The following is a 20542-nucleotide window of genomic DNA, read 5'->3' on the forward strand; positions in this document are numbered from 1 at the left end:
TCAATGAGTTCCGGCGCTGTTGGGTTACCGACTTTCTTCAAAATGTCGTCTTTTGTGTTCTGCGGAAGAAAGAAAGTCATACACTGCAAAAATGACATTCTTACGAAGTGTCTTTGTCTTGTTTTGTAGAACGAATATCTAAACATTCTTAAAGCAAAATAAAATTACTTGACAAGAAAAGTGACCTAAGATGTTTGGTCTTGTTTTATGAAAGATAATATAAGAATGAAGTAAGTTTATGGTAAAAACAAACAAAAATGGGGTGAGAAAAATAAACTTGAATTAGGTACTTGAGAAAAAGGTCAAGTTTATTTTTCTCACCCCATGGACAGATTTTTTTGCTTGTTTTTACCATGAACTTGCTTAATTATTACATTCTTTTTCATAAAACAAGACCAAATATCTTAGGTCACTTTTCTTGTCAAGTAATTGTATATTGCTTTAAGAAGTTTTCGATATTTTCATTAAAAACAAGAATGTAAGAATGTAATTTTTTGCAGTGTACAGCTTTGAAATGACGAGGGTGACTAAACGATGACAGAATTTTCATGTTTTTGGAGAGTATCCCTTTAAGTACGAATGGTAAAATATTGAAAAATGAAACGTATTTCTTTTTTGCGAGTCGTTGCGTATGCCACTGTTCTTTCCTAGGAGGACAACGTTTACAGCGTCTCTCGCAATTTATTCATGAAGACACTGCCTGCGAGGTTGTTGAATGATCTGGGTGATCTATCGAAGCAGTTGGTAAGACTTTAATTGTACTCGCAAACACTGATGTTTTTCTTTTACATAGAACCAAATGAATACCATGCTACCTGTTGTTTATCTACTTCTGAACGAGTCAACCGATGCAAACCTTTTACATCCACAGCTGAGTAACTCAGGTAAAAAAGACAGCGCGGTCATGGAGAACGAGCCAGTGGATGAAGACGTGGATGTGAGCAGGACCCAAACGGAGTATCAGGAGGAAATTGACCTGTTTGAAGATGGAGATGGACCACACCACAGCACCTCCAGACCGAACCAGCATAATGAAGAAGCTGGGGATTCAAAGTTCAGCACAGGTAATGCCTTTCAGTACCTCGATCGTCACACCTTGCAAACGATGGTATTGTTTAGTATGTTTTCTGAAAAACCAAACCATCGCCATATTACAAATTGTGTACTCTCTTTGTCGGTTAATTGAATGTTTTTTGTGTTTGATCACAGGGGCAAAGAGCGCTTTATCCGAGCATTTAGCTAACCAGGACTTAGCCTTCCTGTCTGTGCTTGGATTCTTGTCACTGTGTGCGTCCTCGGAGCTTAACGGCGGGTTCTCTTTTAAACCTGTGGACACACAACGCAAGCTGCTGAAACTGCTGGACCTCACAGACTTCTCTCAACCGCTACACCTCAACATGGTGATTATATTCACATGTATTAGATGCGTTGTTAATGTGCTGACTTAAAGGAGGTTACGTTTCAAACCTGAATGACTTTCTTTCTTCCGCAGAACACAAAAGAAGATATTTTGAAAAATGTCGGTAAGAGAACAGCACAGCCCCCCATTCACTTCTATTGTAAACAATGCAAGCGAACGGGGGGCTGTTAACAACATTCTTCAAAATATCTTCTTTTGTGTTCTGCGGAAGAAAGAAAGTCATACAGGTTTGAAATGACAAGAGGGCGAGTAAACGCAGACAGAATTTTCACTCCTTTAAGATGTTGAAATGTGACGAATTCGACACTTGTTTAGTGGGAAGAAGGAATGTGTGTAATATACCGTATTGGAATAATTTTTGATGTCACGTATCCAAGTCTTTGTTTTGTTTTGTAGTATCTCACTTTGCTGAAGAAACTTCCAGCTGAGGTCGCATCTCTGGCTCCTGAAGAATGGGATGCTCTTCTCAGTCCTCTGGCGTAGGAAAACTTTACTCAAGTTCTTCGCTAAGATGACTAATGCTTAGGGTGCGTTCATGTTTGTAGTTCGGTTCTTTTGGTCCGGACCAAAAAATAAATAAAAATTTAGTCCTGGTTCGCTGCGCATATGAGGGTATTTTTAGCAATGCGGTAACTCACGAAGACCTCATGTAGTGTTTAAAGCAGTCAAAACTGCTCCAGGAATTCCTCCGTACATGCGCAAGCACAGATCTAATAAACACTCCTTTTTTATTACCAAACCACTTGATTTTCGGTTCGTCTATTATTATCACTTCCTGTTCTTGGTTTGTTTTATAGTGGACCGAGACCCATCTTTTCAGCGGTCTCGGTCCACTTGTTTGGTGCGCACCTGTGTTCGGGTGGCAGCGTTCACACTTACACAAATAAACCGCACTAATGGAGCAATCGCACCAGAGTTCGTTTTAATCGAACCAAACACGGCATATGTGAACACACCCTAAGAGTTGCTGCTGTAAGAGTTCCAATTTTTTCCGATTTTTATAAATTCTTTTCCATTTCTCTCGCAGTGATGTTTGTTCTCTCTATCGGCAAGACCAGGAAGTGTGTGCTGCCATCTTGTTTGCTTTAATCCCAGCCATCAGTTGTTCGGGCCGCATGGCACCTGAGATCGAGCAGGAAGATGAGATGGCACATGTGCGTGGAGCTCTGCTTCAGGTTATGTCAGGTTTCTGGTGAGGAGCACACCTTCCCTCTGATGCCACCAAGAAATGGTTCACTCAAAATAGAATATTCTCTTAACATTTATCCACCTCATGCCATCCTAAATGTATAAGACTTCCTTTCTTCAGATGAACACAAACAAATCAGTGTATTCAAATTAGGGCTGGGTTAAAAATATAGATTCTTCGATTTTAATCGATCTTCAATTTAAAGAAACAATATCGATTCGGGAAATCCCAATCTCATATTAATCTTGAGTACCTATAGAGTAGTATTGCATACTTCGTATCTTCGAAGAGTATTTAGTTTTTTTCACATTTATAAAGGACAGATACAGCTGTACGATTATTTCCGAAAACAGACGACGTCCTGGGGGTATACGGGAGGAAGAAACTAAATCACGAGTACACAATACATCATCGCATTATCCCTGCATGACTGTTGATTCACTTTAAGTTTGTGTTGTTTACATTATGCACGTGCGCGCCGATTGCCAACAAAACACAGACGTATGACTCAGTTTGACTTACCGCGTGCGGTTCATGTCTGGCATCTTATAGCACTGGGGACCGCGCTATCAATTTCAAATGATCTGCAAATCCAGCGTTATATCCACTGTTTATATAACATTCATCACTGAAATGCTGTGAACAAACACACCTCAACTTCTCTCACTATTGCAAGAGTAACAAGCTGCAGCTGCAGGCCCACAGCGCAGCCAATCTTGACGCAGCACAGCCAACCTTGATGGTAAGCGGGTCTTCCTAACGTTCGTCGGTTGACACATGGGCAGGCTATTTCTTTCATGTTGCCGTCGGCGTGCTTTTCTGGGAGAATTGCCCAAAAAGGGACTAAGAAAAGTTGCTACGTAATGTTTTTTCATGTTCGAAAAAAACTTTCCGAAACATACGAACCTTGTGGGAGTTTATCAATCACAGAAATACTACATCATACGCCCAACTCGTTTTTTGACAAGTTGACCATGAGAAGCCAGTACGTTTAACAGTGTAATGAAGTCAGAATGCATGAAACAGCGTTAAATCGCCCCTTTAAACATGTTTCAAGTTGTTCATGATTTCACTGTTGCGCATTTACAATGTGTTAATTTTTTTACAGTAATGTTTGGTTACTCAAAATAAAACTAAAAAGTCATTCAAAACAAACCCGTGAATGTGTATTTCATTCATTTAGCTGAGTAGGAGGTTTCAGTTATATATTTTAATATGTATTTCATGTCAGCAAAACTAATATTTTAAATGAAATACTGATAAGTAATTGATAGTGAATCGAATCGAATCGATTTGAAACCATATAAATATGAATCGAATTGAATCGCCAAAATGGTCTCAAAACCCAGCCCTAATTAAAATGCTGTCATTTATGTTACTTGGTACTCGAAATGTTGAAGCTCCAAAACGCACAAACATCCATTATAACAGCAATCCAAATTATTCCATAAATGTCAAACGATATGTTTGTGATAGAAAACCATTAAAGGGGTCAATTGACAGGGCTAAAACGAATATTATGGTTTGTTTTAGATGTAATGCAATGTGTATACACGATTTAAGGTTCAAAAACACTGTATTTTTCTCATACCGTGCATGTTTGTATCTCCTCTTTGCCCCGCCTCTCTGAAACGCGCAGATTTTTGACAAAACTCATCGCTCTGAAACGCGAGGTGTGCTATGATTGGCCAGTTAACCAGTGCGTAGTGGAGGTTGCTGGGTGGGTGTTTGTGGGGAGTGGGGGGGCTTGTTGGTTGTGGTTCAGGGCGTTTCATTTGTTGGGACTGTGTGGGTCTGGTCTTGTTGGTCTTGTTTTGTGGTTCGATGTCGGACAACAGAGGAATAAAGTTAATTATGCCATTACTATTTTTCCCTGGTTGTTCCTCTGTTGTCTGTTGTCGATCGCGGAATGGGACCGGGTTGGACCTGCGCGGTTTCGGCGGGTGGGGCTTCCTGGGTGTATACTTGCATATACATTTTGTATATGCGTATACAATGTATACTTGCGTATACATTTGGGTGGTCTTAGTCAAATCATACCACGAACTGACATAGATTTGTGGGGGTGTGGTTACACGAGGCGTTTCAGGCAGGTCTGGGTGAGCATTCGCTTTTAGATAGAATGCATCTTTTGTTCAATTTTTGCAATTTTACGTGTCTAATACATGCATGGGCAACTTATAACACACCAAAGACACAGAAAAACACGTATTCGCGCCATATGACCCCTTTAATATTTTTGAGTGAAATTGAAATCAAAAGAAACACAGAAAAGCAGTAAATTTAAATATGGTGACACGTCTATAACTTCAAATCTCATTGGTTCTCACGTGTCTTGTGACTAATTGTAATAGATTTTGTCCCAAGGAACCAATAGGAATCGGAGTTATCGCCATGTCATATTTCAATTTACCCCTCGAATTTGTTTCTTTCTCTAATTTCACACATGTTTTGACACATTTCGTCTTTGCAGTATCTTGGGTAAATCTGGCAAATGCACCTCAGCTGTGATGGCAGCGCTGGCGCAGTGTTTACTGGCTTTGTTAGAGGTAAGAATGATTCAGGATGAAGGTAAAATGACTATTTATAGAGTAATTGAGTAACACAACAAAGCCAGCTTGTAATGACATAAAACTTAGAAATAAAATCACGTTGCAAATTTTTGCAAAGCTAAGAATAAAACTGTAATGACCTTGATTGGGTATGTTTATGTATATTGTAAAGTTTTGTCGTTGTTTGGCTGTGTGCTTGCTTTGTATCATTGTTCATTTGTTTGTAAGGCGGACCCGTGCTGTAAGTGGTCAGTCCTAAACGTGAGGGAGGAGAAGCTACCGGCATCTGTGGTTCTTTTGGCAGATCCCCATCATCATGTGTGCATGCTGGCAGCGCTGTCTGTGGAGAGGTGGGTTTTCCACTGAAACCCCTAGGGGCTCTCTCTCTCTCTCTCTCCAAAAACCTATTTCAAATGAACCTAACGATCCATCGTTTTTAAATTCTAGACTGTTTCTTATAAAAAGAGAGGATGGTGGAGAGAAGACGATGCTTCCTCTGAAGAGTCAGCAGATGGCATTTGAGAACATTTACCTTAAGGCTCAGGAGCGAATAAGGGGTCAGGTAAACTCTTTCAAACCTTTATTTAAAGATAGCTGCAAATTTAAAAACAAAAGGTTAACTCTAATCATTTAGAAATCTTTTTTTTTTTTTTACAAGATTTGAAGTCTGTACCATATAACAATGATGTTGAATTCAACCTTTAAAGGAGTAGTTCACCTTCAAAATGAAAATTCTGTCATCATTTACACGCCCTCTCGTCATTTCAAACCTGTATGACTTTCTTTCTTCTGCAGAACACAAAAGAAGATATTTTGAAGAATGTTGGTAACAGAACAGCACAGCCCCCCATTAACTTCTATTGTAACCAATGCAAGTGAATGGGGGGGCTGTTAACAACGTTCTTCAAAATATCTTCTTTTGCGTTGTGCGGAAGAAAGTCAAACAGGTTTGAAATGACGAGAGGGCAAGTAAACGATGACAGAATTTTCATTTCGAATGTGAACTACTCCTTTAAAACTGACTTTCACAATAAAACGGGTTAAAATATTCCAGAAATTTGCATACATTTTGAAAATTCATCATGCACTACAGAGAAACTGTTCTCCCGAAGACGAGTCCGATGAGACTTTTAATCGACGAGCGACCTTGTTAAAGAGCCTCTCACTGGTGATGTCCTGCAGCCCCGTGTGCGAGAAGCAAGCCCTGTTTGCTCTTTTGCAGTCCTACAAAGAGAACGCCATTGACCAACAGCTCATCACAAAGGTACAGCTAAGAACGTCACGCCAGATGTTGCCTTTTAGACGGGATTCAATGTGAATTGAAACGCTTTCCCCGTTTGCAGGTGCTGAGGGGAGTGTCTCGAGCGCTTGGGTACAAGGACCCTGAAAGTTTGATTCATTCACACCTGTATTACCTGGTGGCTGAGTGGCTTAACCAGACACAAGCCGACTCGCGCTACACGCTACAGTCCTTCCCCCACACGCTGATGGGCTACAGAGATCTGGAAGAGTTTTACAGGTATTGGTGTGAGGTTGGAGTTTGTTTTGCAATTCTGATTCACCTCTGGGCAAATCTCATCAAAACCAACAAGGTTTTGAAATAGAAGAGGACATTTCATATGAAGCGCTCCGGAGCGAGCTATCATTTATTTCTTATCGCTTTCAGGTCTTCCTACAATGTGCTGATCCCACACCTGGTCTTTCTGAATGACTTTGAGGAGGTGAGATCTATCGGCGATCATCTTCGTCAGGACTGGAAGCAACTGCTGGCTAACTGCTTCTCCAAGATCATGGTGAACATACTGCCACATTTCGCCCTCGCTGGGCAAGAAGCTCAGGTGGCCCAACAGAGAGAGAAAGCCCACAGGGTGTATGATTTACTGAAAGACAGCAACTGCCTGGGAAAACAGGTGAGGATATAGATAACACTGGTTAATCTTTTTTTGCTAACGCTTTACAACAGGGTGCTATTTGTTAACAATTACTCAATGCATTAGCTAACAATGAACAATACTAATACATCATTTATTAACTTCAGCATTTACGAATACATTATTAAAATCAAACGCTGACACTGTTAACATTAGGTAATGCACAATGAACTAACATGAATAACTCCATTGACATGAGCTAACATTAAAGAGGTCATATGGTGCGAATACGTGTTTTTCTGTGTCTTTGGTGTCGGAACAAAAGATGCATTCTATCTAAAAGCGAATGCTCATCCAGACCTGCCTGAAACGCCTCGTGTAACCACACCCCCAAAAATCTACGTCAGTGTGTGTGTTATGATTTGTCTAAGACCGCCCAAATGTATACACAAGTAAGGTGGGCGTACCTGTCAGTACAATCGCTTTGGAACCTGATGTTCCAAATATGGTAAGAAGTGTTACATTTCCGTCACACGCTTGCAGTATTCGACCAATCACTACGCACTGGTTAACTGGCCAATCATAGCACACCTCGCTTTTCAGAGCGATGAGCTTTGTAAAAAAATCTGCGCGTTTCAGAGAGGCGGGGCAAAGAGGAGATACAAACATGCCCGGTATGTGGAAAATACAACGTTTTTGAACCTTATATCGTGTATACACATTGCATTACATCTAAAACAAACCATAATATTCGTTTTAGCCGTGTCATATGACCCCTTTAACAGGGATTAATAAATGCTGAAAAACTAAATTGTTCATTGTTAGCTAATGTTAGCTAATGCATTTACTACTGTTAAAGAGGAAATATTTTGTGATTTTTAAGGTCCTATTTTGGTTTATGGAGTGTCCAACAAGTTTACGTACATACACGTTGTAAAAACGCTTTCAATTTTTTTAATAATAGGCAGTTGTTATTACTTAACTTTTTGACTGACTCAAATGATTCGTTCGGCGATTCATCTGTCTAATCCCCTCCTTTCTGTCAGCCCACTCTGATCTGATTGGTCAGATGGTCTAGTCTGCTGTGATTGTTCTACCTCGTGCAGTGTCGCAAATGGAACGTAAGCGGGCATTACACTGATATTAACTGAAATTAGAACGACAGACGACTCGTTCGCGTGATTCAGAGTCGACTCCCAAGCCAACAACTTTGTTATTCGTTCACTTTCAGCTTTACAACTTGATAGTCTGCTTACATTCACACACAGCAACATTATACACAGCATGAAATGTAATTTTAAGGACATTGTAATAGTTACTCTTTAACAAATAGCACCTTATTGTAAAGTGTTACCCTTTTTTCTAAGAAGTATATGATATTTTTAAAACTAAAATGATCATGTAAGCCACTTGATCTAGGGCCGACTTTTAAAGGGACAGTTCACCCAAAAATGAAAATTCTCTCATCAATTACTCAACCTCAAGTTGTTTTAAACCTGTATAAATGTCTTTGTTCTGTTGAATGCAAAGAAATATATTTGGAAGAATGTTAGCAACTGAGATTTCTGGGGCATCAATGAATAGCATGAACTGTGCCCCAAAACAGTTTGCTTTCCTAAATTCTTCAAAATATCTTCTTTTGCTTTCAACAGAACAACAACAAAAAAAGAAGAACTTTTCCTACTATGTTAGTCATTGGTGCCCCAGAAATCTCAGTTGCTAACATTCTTCCAAATATCTTTCTTTGTCTTTAACCCAACAAAGAAATGTATATACCTTTTGTATAATAAATTTATATAAAAACCTTTAACTGTATCTTTGTTCTTGCACTGATTTCTTTGGATTTTCTTTGTTCTGTAGCAAATTGACAGTTTGATTTGTAATAACCTCCCTGACATCGTGGTGGAGCTGTTGATGACGCTGCATGAGACGGCAGAAGGGCCGACGGCAGATAAAGGAGACTTACAGAAGTTTACTGGGTACTTTGTTTCTTGTCGTATCACCTTACAAATCATTAACACAACGTGATCACATTTTCAGAAAATGAAATATAAAAATAAAATTCAAGATTTCTGTAGATTCCCCTGTATTTTAATTTGAAGGTACTTTACTGGCACGATTGTGTTATCTTTATTATTGTCTTGAACCAATTTATTACAAAAATATACAAAATCACTGTACCAACAAACCAATACAATATGAAAATTCTATTCGAATACAATAGTTTTTTAATTTGTATTTGCAATAATGTAAAAGCCGTTACTTTTAACAGTTTTTGAGGTTGTTGTTTCTCATGAGTGCCACAAACACATATGTTGCTATGGTTAAAAAGAGTTTAAATCAGCGAAGGGAAAGATTTTACTTCATTAATAAACTCTAATTTGTTTATTATTTAATTTATTAACAAATTATGAAAAATATCAACTAATGTTGATGTATTACAATTTGAATGAGTGTTTTTTTTACAAATTTGCTTGTATTTTTGGATTTCTTTCAGAGAGTTAGATCCAGCACCAAACCCTCCATTCTTCAGCTCATATGTGATCAGAGCCACGCTGGATTACCTGAGCAAGTGTCACAGTGCCGGAAACAAGTCTCTGGTCACCATACTGTCCAAGACACCCGTGAGTCTCCGAATCAAAAGTTCATGTGCAAAATTCGCCCGCCGGACATATTTTGAATGCCTGCCTGTGTTTTTGTAAATGTGCTAGATGTCCATTCAGAAGATTCTCATAGCCATTTGTCAGAAAGCAGCTGAGACCACCAACGCTTACGAGACACACCGAATCCTGATGATGTACCATCTGTTTGTCGGCCTGTTGCTCAGGGAGGTGAAGGATGGACTGGGCGGAGCTTGGGCCTTTGTGCTGCGTGATATCATCTATACACTCATTCACCACATTAACAGCAGGTTCGCTTGCATGTACACGTACATGGCTACACGCTTTTTACAAGTCTTTTAGCTAGTAAGTCATTTGCATGCAAGTGTACTCATCAAGTTGGAAAATGTAAATCTGTATATGGTTGAAGGGATAGATCGGCCAAAAAACTTTTTTTTTTTCATTTACTCACTTTCATGTCATTTCAAACCTGTAGGACTTTCTTCTGCAGAACACAAAAGAAGATATTTTGAAGAACGTTGGTCACTAAACAACCCCATTGACTTTCATTGTATGAACAGAACCACTGAGACATTTCTCAAAATATCTTCTTTTGTGTTCCACAGAAGAAAGAGTTATATGAAGATCATGCATGACAACAATGTGAATAAGTGATGAATTATTATTATTATTTTTTGATGGAATGTAACGCCGACATTAAAGTCCCTGTGAACCGGAAGTTGCGTCGTTTTTACTTCCGTATTCTGACACATTTCCGAGTGAAAAGGAATGTTCAAAGGAGAGAATTAGTGTTTTTCAAAACAATTTGCGTTTTTCACTGCGAATTGATTGGATGTGTAAAAACAGCCGTTGCATTGATTTTGAAATTGAACTGGCAGCAGACGGACAGTTGAAGGGGAGGAGTTAACGGATGCTACGCCCAAGCCGTCTAATTTACGTCATTTGAGATGGATTGTCATTTCAGGGCGAAAGTGCATTTTCAGATTTTAATTGAAGATTATAAGGGCACATGAATTTTAAAAAGAAAATGACCCACATTGATAAGATATTTACTATAAACGCTGCAATATTTCATGAAAAAATATTTAATTTCACTGGGACCTGTGTCTTGTTGTTTCTCGCAGATCATATCAGCTGAATGAGGTGTCCACACGTAGTCTCTCTCTGTGTTGTGACCTGCTGTCTCTGGTCTGTCGTACGGCTGTGGAATACTGTGACGATGCTCTGGAGAGCCACCTGCAGGTCATTGTGGGTACTCTCACGGCACAGGTCACCGAACAGTCTGCCATATCTCAGCAGGTATGAGAAGGAATGATGTCATTAGTGTTGCTGTATGTTTATTTTTATTATTCGATTTTTTTTAATGAAGAATAAAACATTGACAGCAGATCAATTAAAACCATTTGAATTTAAAGGGCGCACACATTTAAAGTGTAAAACCGAAGTGCACATGGTCATAATAAACATAACTTTATCGTTTGTTGGTTATCATTTGAGTTATTTTATAGTTATCGTTATTGATGTGAATGGGCATTTAAAGTAAATCCAAATTAAGATGTTCACTAACAAAATAATGTTGAATGTATCATAGTAAGCATTTAATATATCTCCCAGCCCTATGTAACATTTGTAACAGATGTAACGTTTGCTATGTTGCTGAGCAACAACAAGTCTGTACGTGTGGATGCTTTTAGGTCCTTCGTCTGCTGAGATTTTTAGTGATGGAGAACCCAGAGAACCAGATGTTGAAGAAAGCCATACCCCTTCTGGAGCCTTTCCCCGACTGCCCGGCCTTCAGAGAGCTCAGAGCTGCCCAACATGCTCTCAAATACAACTCGGGAACATTCACCCTCAGACAGGTCAATATCTGTCCTGTTTCACTAATGCTGCCTCAATCAGCAATATCTCACACTAAATAGAAAGATTATAATGCGTCATTCTTACAAACAATAATGCAATTCATTTGAATCCGGTTTACTTTCCATAGTGCTTTTCACAGCGTGCATTCTTGCAAAGCAGCTTTACAATACATGAATTGTAAACATGGTTCTTTAATAAGACAGGGTCCCAGAGCAATGAAAAAAACTACAAAATATTATGAAGGATTTTTATGGAAATGTTATTTTCGAGTTTTGATCTGCTCAAAATGTATCAGTTGAGAGTAACAGGCTTTGTCACTCACAAAGCAACAAGATTTCTTAAAGGAGTAGTTCACCTTCAAAATGAAAATTCTGTCATCATGTTCACGCCTTCTTGTCATTTCAAACCTGTATGAGTTTCTTTCTTCCGCAGAACACAAAAGAAGATATTTTGAAAAATGTTGGTAACAACAGCACAGCCCCCCATTCACTTCTATTGTAACCAATGCAAGCGAATGGGTGGGGGGCTGTTAACAACGTTCTTCAAAATATCTTCTTTTGTGTTCTGCGGAAGAAAGAAACTCATACAGGTTTGAAATGACAAGAGGGCGAGTAAACGATGACAGAATTTTCATTTCGAAGGTGAACGACTCCTTTAAGGGATAGAAAATTTTCTTTCTCAAAAAATCACATTCACATCTCAGTAATCTGAATTTATTAGAAATAACTTGGTCATTTTCTTGCTTTTGTTTCCATCCTTTGCAGGAAATAGAGCATTTTCTCTCTGTTACGTCATGCGATTCGCTGCCGTTGACGCGTCTGGAGGGATTGAAAGACTTGAAAAGGCAGCTTCACTGCCATAAACAGCAGATAGTTCAGCTTCTGAGAGAATGCCACGGTCAGACATAACTTCAGTTTTCCCACAATCACTAGCTACAGTACTTACAATTGATAAGATAGTTCAGAAAAACTGTTTTATTTCACACTTCTGGCCGCAGAGAGTTGAAAAATGTGTTGTCAACGTCACTTTTTATGGAGCCGTCCAATCACAGCACAGAAGGGGCAGGACAAGCATTGCTTTTACAATCGTTTGTTTTGATTTAAGCCATAATAACTAAAAAAAAATAAAGCTAACTAACACAATAAAAAAAGATAACATAATAAAAACATGATTTGTGAAAAATTTTAAAAACTGAGTTATCTCATTTTGGAATCAAACTCATATAATATAATTCATATTCATGTAATATTGAGTGACGTATTGAGACGTCACTTTTTATGGAGCCGTCCAATCACAGCACAGAAGGGGCGGGACAAGCATTGCTTTTACAATCGTATGTCTGTGTGCGCTGATTGAAAAACAACACAAAAGTTAATATTTATGTACCCAATTATTCATTTCTGTGACGTAATATCCCCAGACTTCCTGAATATCATTTATTTGCTGCCTGAACAAACTATCTGTGAAATCACATGACGATAGCAACATTACTCAGACTAAGGGTGGATAATCAGTCAAAACTATTTTTAACAGACATTTTTTATATTTTAGCTAAGTGTTAAACAGCATGCACATCCCCTAAAATATGACATTTGAACATTTTTCTGTTTATTTTATTTGTGCATTTTGGGTGTCGTCTTTGTGATGTAACACCGACCGATTGAATTCAGATGGAATATTATAAAAATCTGAAATCCTATAAGAGGTCTGTCGAGGTTCACATCTGATTTGTTTGTGTAGTTGACCCAGCGGGCTGTGTTCTGCTTAAGCTGGTTTTGAACCTTCTTCAGCTCTGCAAAATCGCAGCCAACCACCCCGGCGGAAGAGACATCCTGGGTTAGTCCTTCTCACTATTGTAAAGTTTTAACCAAAATAAGTGTTCATTTTCATTAAGACGCTTCATATACTGTATTGTTGGATTGTATTCAGAGGCTGTTGGACAGTGCTTAGGAGAACTTGGACCTGTCGACTTGTCAACAATAGCATTGCATCATGGGAAGGATGAGCTGTATGCTAAGGCCGCCTGTTTGTTTCCCAAAGTTGCTATTCAATGGATCTTCATCATTCTGAACTGCATGGACAACGCACTCACACATCACAGGCACGACAAAAATCTCATTCTTTGATCCTTGAGATAAGGTACAAAACTTGTTCTGGTGATCAGTTTTGGTTTTTTTAAGTGATATAATATTATATATTATAATATTATATAATATTATATGAAGAGTTTGATTCCAAAGTGAGATAACTCAAATCATGTTTTTATTGTGTTATCATTTTTATTGTGTTAATTAGCTGTATTTTTTTAGTTATTATGGCTTAAATCAAAAGAAACCAACTGCAGTTTGATGGATATTAATTGGAATGCACAATAAAAAAAACATGATTTTTTAAAAACTGAGTTATCTCATTTTGGAAATAAACTCTTCATATATAATATTATACATATATATATATGTGTGTATTCCAATTAATATCAATCAAACTGCAGTTGGTTTGTTTTGATTTAAGCCAAAATAACTAAAAAAAATACAGCTAGCTAACACAATAAAAACATGATTTTTGAACAGAGTTATCTCATTTTGGAAACAAACTCTTCATATAATATTATATCACTTCAAAAAACCAAAACAGAAAACTGAACAAAGAATAACAAGTAAATAAAACCTGATGGCATTGATGTAGCTCGCTGGAAAAATACTAGAAGCATTTGGTCCCCGTTAATTCAACATTGATCGAATCAAATCCCCTTCCAATGTCATTTGCTGCTGAATATTCTGATTAGGTCATAAAATATTTTATTACGGTAGTAAAAAGCGAACATTTTCCTGTTGGGTTTGCCTATAAATGGTACTTCCTGTCTAGCCTTTAAAACGAACCAAAAAAGTGACATTCTATGATGTGTTTCTCCTTTGGCTCTTTATTTCAGTATTGCGGTGCGTCAGGCGGCTGGTGTGTGTCTAAAGAACATCCTGGCCACCGAGTCTGCTCTTGAATTCGGGCAATCGAACAATAGTAAAAGGAACCCGATGCTGGCATACCTAAACCCCTTCCGCTCTGCCAAGAGACGGGCAAGTGTTTCACACCTACTGTGATGTACATGTACATGAAATCATCTTAGTGGACAAGTTTAATAAATAAATGCATCAATAAACAACAATATAAACAAAACATCCAACAGCCATACAGTGCAAAATATAATGAGTCGTTGAAAGTGAGTGGTCTTTGCGACAGGAGCCCACCTTGACCGTGGAGGTGACCTCAGAGTCCCGAGAGAGACTGGACAGTCCTGACCTGTGGTCTGTGCAGCCCTGTGGACACAGGGACTGGTTGAAGAATCTGTGTATGGCCTTGTTAGACAGCGGAGGAGTCCAGAATGAGGCTCTGCTTCTCACCAGACCTCTCTGTGAGGTACATTAGAGGGAAAGTTCAGCCAAAAATTAAAATTCTGTCATCATTTACTCACCCTCAGGTTGTTTCAAGCCGGTTCTTTGTTCTGTTGAACACAAAGAAAGATATTTGGAAGAATGTTAGCAAGTCTCAGTTCTGGAACATCGTCCACTACCATAGTAGAAAAAAATACTGTATATTTTTTTGTTCTGTTGAACACAAAATTAGATATTTGGAAGAATTTAGGTAAGCAAACAGTTCTGGGGCACCTTTAAGAACCACTTAATTTTTCCTACTATGGTAGTCAATGACGTCCCAGAAGTGTCATTTTTCCAAATATCTTTCTCTGTGTTCATCAGAACAAAGTGATTTATACAGGTATGAAGTAAGCACTCAAGAACATTTCTTCATATTTGTGAACCTGAATACAAATAATGTCTCAACGAATTGCTTGTTCATGTGCTCTGCAGGTGAAAACCGATTTTTGCCAGAGGATGCTGCCGCTCTTTGTTCACGATATTCTTCTGGGAGATGCGGATGGGTCCTGGAGACAGCTCTTATCCACACATATCCAGAGTTTCTTTAGTCAGTGCTGCAGACCCTCAACACCCACCAGCCGGCCCACCACCCCCATGCTATCAGACTCGGGTACTAAATCAAATTTGTTAAGGCCAGTTCACAACAAGAATTAGTGTGATTTTTGGAAAATGTTCAGTTTTTTATAAGAGCGCATGTTTCTGGTTTTAACAGGGAATACAGACATTGGGAACCAGGCCGCAGTAGATAAGCCGTCTCTCAGAAGCATGCTGACAGTCATAGACTACCTCAGACAACAGGCTCGACCAGTGGCACATGGAAGGTCGGAGGAATTTCACTTAAACTTCCTCTGTGGCCAAAGCATCGTGATTTTAGGATTATCATCATAAATGCTCCAGTTATGATATTCAGTTTCTCGGTTTGATTTATTAAACTCTTTCCCCGCCAAACACAGAATGTTCCGGGTATCTGTGTTTTCACTGTTGTACAGCAGGTGGTGCTGTTACACATTTTCTGAAAGACCACAGTATCTCTAGAGGCTAGAAGCGGTAAATATTTGATCGGTTTTTTATTCATCGTTCTGAATCTGATATGGGCGAAGTCCATGAATTGAATGCTAATTATCTTAGCTGTTTAAACAAAATGTTGCATTTTTGTAAAAAAACAACCCACATTTAAGAGGTGATAAAAAAAAAGAAGATAGAAGGAAAAAGTTTTTTGTTGTTGTTTTAAAGCAGAGACTCTGCTCTTTCATTTGGTATATTGTTTGTCCATATATTCATTAAAGAAAATGTACTGGGAGCCATCAAATTTGAGTGAAATTTTTTTTTTTAAATGCTGGCGCTGGCTGGCGGGAAAGAGTTAAAACCACAAAAAAATGTTTCAAGACATGTTTACAGCTCTTCAAACATGAAAAAGCAGGCTTTTTAAACTTTGACACCTTGTGTTTTGACAGTAATGAATACGGGACAGTGTGCGATTCAAACTTCTGGCTGGATCTGAATTATTTGGAGGTGGCTGGAGCCGCTCAGTTGTGTTCTGCCCATTTTACAGCTCTCCTGTACTCTGAGATCTATGTGGACAAGATCAAATCCAACATGGAGCAGAGCCGAAGGTATCCCCAGAAAAACACTCTGTCAAATTAATTGTCCTTAATATGTAAAATGAATAAAAAGTTGATTTCTCTGTAACATCTCTCTAGTTTTTGTATAATTCAAGTTTAATTTAAAGGTCGCGTGTATGAAATTTAGCGCCATCTATAGAGCTTGTTAATCGACGTCATGCCGCGTTGAATGTTGCGCCATCTTGGGATTATGGCTGCTAGTGTGTTCAATGCAGTGTTTTGTTTTTCTTGTTTGATTTGGAAATATAACTATGGTAGGTCAGTCTTGCTGTGTTAAAAACTGCAATAGCATTACGCAGAGTCGTTCAGGAAAAGCCCATGGTTCTTTCACTTTCGATTTCTCCATATATCATATGAAACAAGTAACGGTACATATCAAAAAAATAATAGCAGTGGAGTATGATCCTCCCAAGATGGCGGCCACTGCAACATGCAACATAGGGCGTGACGTCAGCTTCACATTCTTTATTAGGCCCTGTTCTAAACGGCAGCGACAAAGCGAGGCGATGTCATTCATTCCAATGGTAGCCTAGCGACACGAGCAACAGTGACCGTTGGCGACAGGAAGTGGGTGTGTCTAGCGACTCGACAAAGTTGAGAATTGCTCGACTTTATGCAAATGATGAGCGACTACCAATAGGAGTACTGCAGTGGAGCTCACGTCATTCATCTCCCGTCTGTTACTGCAGGGTTTGTTTGAACGCCTATTAACGACTTCATAGCAAGAGACAAGCAACACCATCGCTAGCGGTCTGAACGCAGCGGTGAGGTTTTGAATTGCAACCAACGGCTCACTCCACCCCTCGTAGCACTCCGGTGGCCCACACAGAACTAGGATGTCATCACATTTTCGTTTCTATGTCGAAGGAGAAAACTTATTTACGAAACACGCTCTGTAGAGCAGTTTGTCCGTTTACTGTAGAAACAACAAGGGGACCCGCGGTGTATGTAAACAAAATGAGCTCATTCTAAGGTAATAAAAACGTAACGCTTCACTCACCTCTGAAGACATAGTTATGTATATTATATTGCATTTCTGTCTATAGATCCTCCAAAAACCAGACACTGGACCTTTAATACAAGACCATTTCTCCCAATGTTTGTATTTGCTGTGTAGATTCATGAATGGATTGTGCTGTTGTCGATATTAGCAAACTAGCGAGTCATGAGTGGAGTCTCCCATTATTGTAGCATTGAGAGCATTTTAAATGGTGAGGTTAAATAATGGCTTATGAAGGCAGATGGGATGCTACCCTTGGAGGGTGCTACATTTGTAGGCAGGAGACCGCTCACTAGGTTTTAGACAGGGCGCATCTGTATCCGGTCACAGTGTTGTGTATTTTGCTGTGACAGGTCACAGTCTCGAGTGTCGAGGAGGATCACATTTGAAGAGGGCAGCCAGACTCTGTCCATTGGCACAGTGAATGAAAAGAGTTTAGAAGACTCTGGCATCAGTCTACAGGTGTGTGATGTCATATTAATAAGAACCGTGATTATTGATTGATCAGTAGCTGTGGTTAATTCACTGTGAAGCAGAGCCGTGACCTGATAGTGATATGATACTGTTTTACAATGTAATACGAGCTAAAGATCTGAACTGGCATCAAAAGAATCGATTTGTGTTGTTAAATTTTTATGATATACTAACTGTTTTATAATTGTAATTAGGCACTGTGAGGCAGTGAATATAGTCACGGCTGAATAGGTTGTTTGCAAACACGTGGTTTTTATGACGCGGGCAGCAAGTGATATTCTCCATAGGAATTCACTATCACTAGCTCAAAGTACCTTTGTTCAACGACCAGGTAAGCCCAAATTTTTGTCAAAATACTAGCTTCTGTTAAAAGAACGAGTCCTTATTAAATGGATAAAGTGAAACATCTTGCATTAAGCGTTTCTTCCCCATAGAAGTCCATTATAAGGAAACGTCCCCTTAACGTACCAAAACAACAACCACGGAAAACCAAACTAAATACATTTGTTTATCACTGATACCGAACATAAACATGATAACAGAGAAGTTTTATGTTCTCAGTTTGTCGCTGCCTTGAGCCACGTTATATGTTTTCTTTATAATAAACTTTAATGAGTAACAAGCTTAAGGAATATTCTTATCCATTAAATAAGTGCTTGTTCTTTTAACAGTAGCTAGTGCTTATTACAATTAAGGTTTAATAGAAATTTGGTTTTACGTGGTCGTTGTTTTGGTACGTTAATCTGTTTCATTATAATGGATTTCTATGGGTGGGAAACGCTTCACGCAAGACTTTTCACTTTATCCGTTTAATCAGGACTCGATTTTTGCAGCTAGTGTTCATGACAAAGTTCTCGTGCAGTAAATTTGAGCTCACCTGGTCGTTGTTTAGGTGCGTTAAACCTTGTTAATCATTTTAGGAAGTAATCCGGCTCGGCTCATCCCAACCGCACATTCGGGTTTACAAAACATGTTTATCTCCGTTTCTCAGTCAATTCTCGCATTTTCCCCCTTCATGAACATCAACTTTTGCTACACAATAAAAACCCCTTTCATGGCTTGATCCATTTGAACGATCAAAAACAACGACGCAAAATATAGGTATTTTCTGTTTGTTATAGTGAATTCCTATTGAGAAAATCACTTGCTGCCCTCCATCGTCACTTCGCGCAGTGCCGTGACGTCATGTGCAAACAACCTATTGTTGCAGGTTTTGTAGCACAACCTCTGGAATTATTCTTATGAACCCATTACATACTCATGATCTGTTTTGATTTGTCGCAGGATCTTCTCATTGAAGTGTACAGGTGCATTGGAGAACCTGACAGTCTATACGGGTGTGGAGAGGGCAAGTTAGTCAGTCCTCTGACTAGGTGACACTTTTTAAAATTATTTTTAATTATATGGGTCATTCTCAAAAAACTGTGACTTTCTGACTTTAAAAAGTAAAAAAGAATAATTTGGTTTTAATGCCTCATGGCATTCAAATTTGATTTTTAGTATTCACTGGCATGATGAAATTGTTACCAAAAATAATGGGCACCTTAAATCTTGTTCTTTTTAATTATTTTATTTCTTATTTGCATTGAGTTTTCTGTCATTGGTGTAACAACACTTTAGAAATAACACCAATGACAAATTCCCATGAAAGGCTAATTTTGCAAAGTGGTGGCTAGGTCGCCTCAAAAGGCATACTAAAATTTATACAGTATACCCATAAAAATGTTATTTTTTCCAATAAAAATCCATCATACTGACACAAACCAAAGTAACACCAATGACACGTTTAAAGAACGGTCATTTTAAAGATAACTTCTAACTTATATCCCGGAAAGGGACACTCCATGTGTGTGCTTGAACGGAGCCTCTTCTTAGTTGACCTTTGACCTTGGAAGTACTTACTTCAATATTTTTTCTTTCTTTTTAAATAATAGTTTGTGTCACCAAAAACACCAATGACACAAAACCAAAGGACATATATTCTTTTAAAATTGTTTGTATTAATAAATAATTATTTTGGTTTGGATTTGTATGCATTTATTAGACCCTGTACTTGTGCGTAATTAGTTAACTTTATAAAAAAAAGGAAATGTTAAACCATAAAAAGGTGTTAAACAAAGGCAGAAGAAAATGCGCAAAACTACAGATTTAAAAAAACCATCATCATAATAAAAGGCGATGAGTTGCGTATTTATGGCTAAATAGGGTGGATTTTTGTATTTGGAAGCTTTTTACATGCCTAAAATGTGTAGGGACGGGTTTTTCACCATATTTGGAAACGCCCAATTAAATTTTTTTATTGTATTTACAGTGCATTATTATTCTTTATTGTGTATAACTATATGTACGCTTTGGATAAAAGCGTCTGCTAAATGACTTAACATATATATATATTATTCAGTTGTAGGGATGTAACGATTCACCGTGAGCCGGTTGAAAATCGGTTATAATGAGCAACGATTCAAATCGGTTGAGGCTTGAACTGAATCGCAATACATTTTTTGA

The 20542-nt window shown here is 38.4% G+C and overlaps 1 protein-coding gene across 3 annotated transcripts in view; it reads left to right on the plus strand.

Annotated features, from left to right (window-relative positions):
• atm (ATM serine/threonine kinase) overlaps positions 1-20542 on the plus strand; it is a 46035-nt gene that overhangs the window by 10458 nt on the left and 15035 nt on the right. For all 3 annotated transcript variants that reach the window (XM_057351162.1, XM_057351166.1, XM_057351167.1), the window contains exons 16-41: positions 652-744; positions 872-1064; positions 1210-1400; positions 1817-1899; positions 2448-2612; positions 5083-5158; positions 5390-5511; positions 5609-5723; positions 6255-6425; positions 6505-6680; positions 6828-7071; positions 8893-9011; positions 9530-9656; positions 9744-9943; positions 10778-10952; positions 11348-11512; positions 12278-12410; positions 13254-13349; positions 13443-13614; positions 14443-14584; positions 14748-14924; positions 15374-15551; positions 15654-15762; positions 16396-16554; positions 17917-18025; positions 19322-19410. In XM_057351162.1, the coding sequence (XP_057207145.1) occupies positions 652-744; positions 872-1064; positions 1210-1400; positions 1817-1899; positions 2448-2612; positions 5083-5158; positions 5390-5511; positions 5609-5723; positions 6255-6425; positions 6505-6680; positions 6828-7071; positions 8893-9011; positions 9530-9656; positions 9744-9943; positions 10778-10952; positions 11348-11512; positions 12278-12410; positions 13254-13349; positions 13443-13614; positions 14443-14584; positions 14748-14924; positions 15374-15551; positions 15654-15762; positions 16396-16554; positions 17917-18025; positions 19322-19410 (3779 nt within the window). The remainder of the gene's footprint in view (positions 1-651; positions 745-871; positions 1065-1209; positions 1401-1816; positions 1900-2447; positions 2613-5082; positions 5159-5389; positions 5512-5608; positions 5724-6254; positions 6426-6504; positions 6681-6827; positions 7072-8892; positions 9012-9529; positions 9657-9743; positions 9944-10777; positions 10953-11347; positions 11513-12277; positions 12411-13253; positions 13350-13442; positions 13615-14442; positions 14585-14747; positions 14925-15373; positions 15552-15653; positions 15763-16395; positions 16555-17916; positions 18026-19321; positions 19411-20542) is intronic.

Source organism: Triplophysa rosa, linkage group LG14 (assembly GCF_024868665.1).
Source record: "Triplophysa rosa linkage group LG14, Trosa_1v2, whole genome shotgun sequence".
NCBI lineage: Eukaryota > Metazoa > Chordata > Actinopteri > Cypriniformes > Nemacheilidae > Triplophysa > Triplophysa rosa.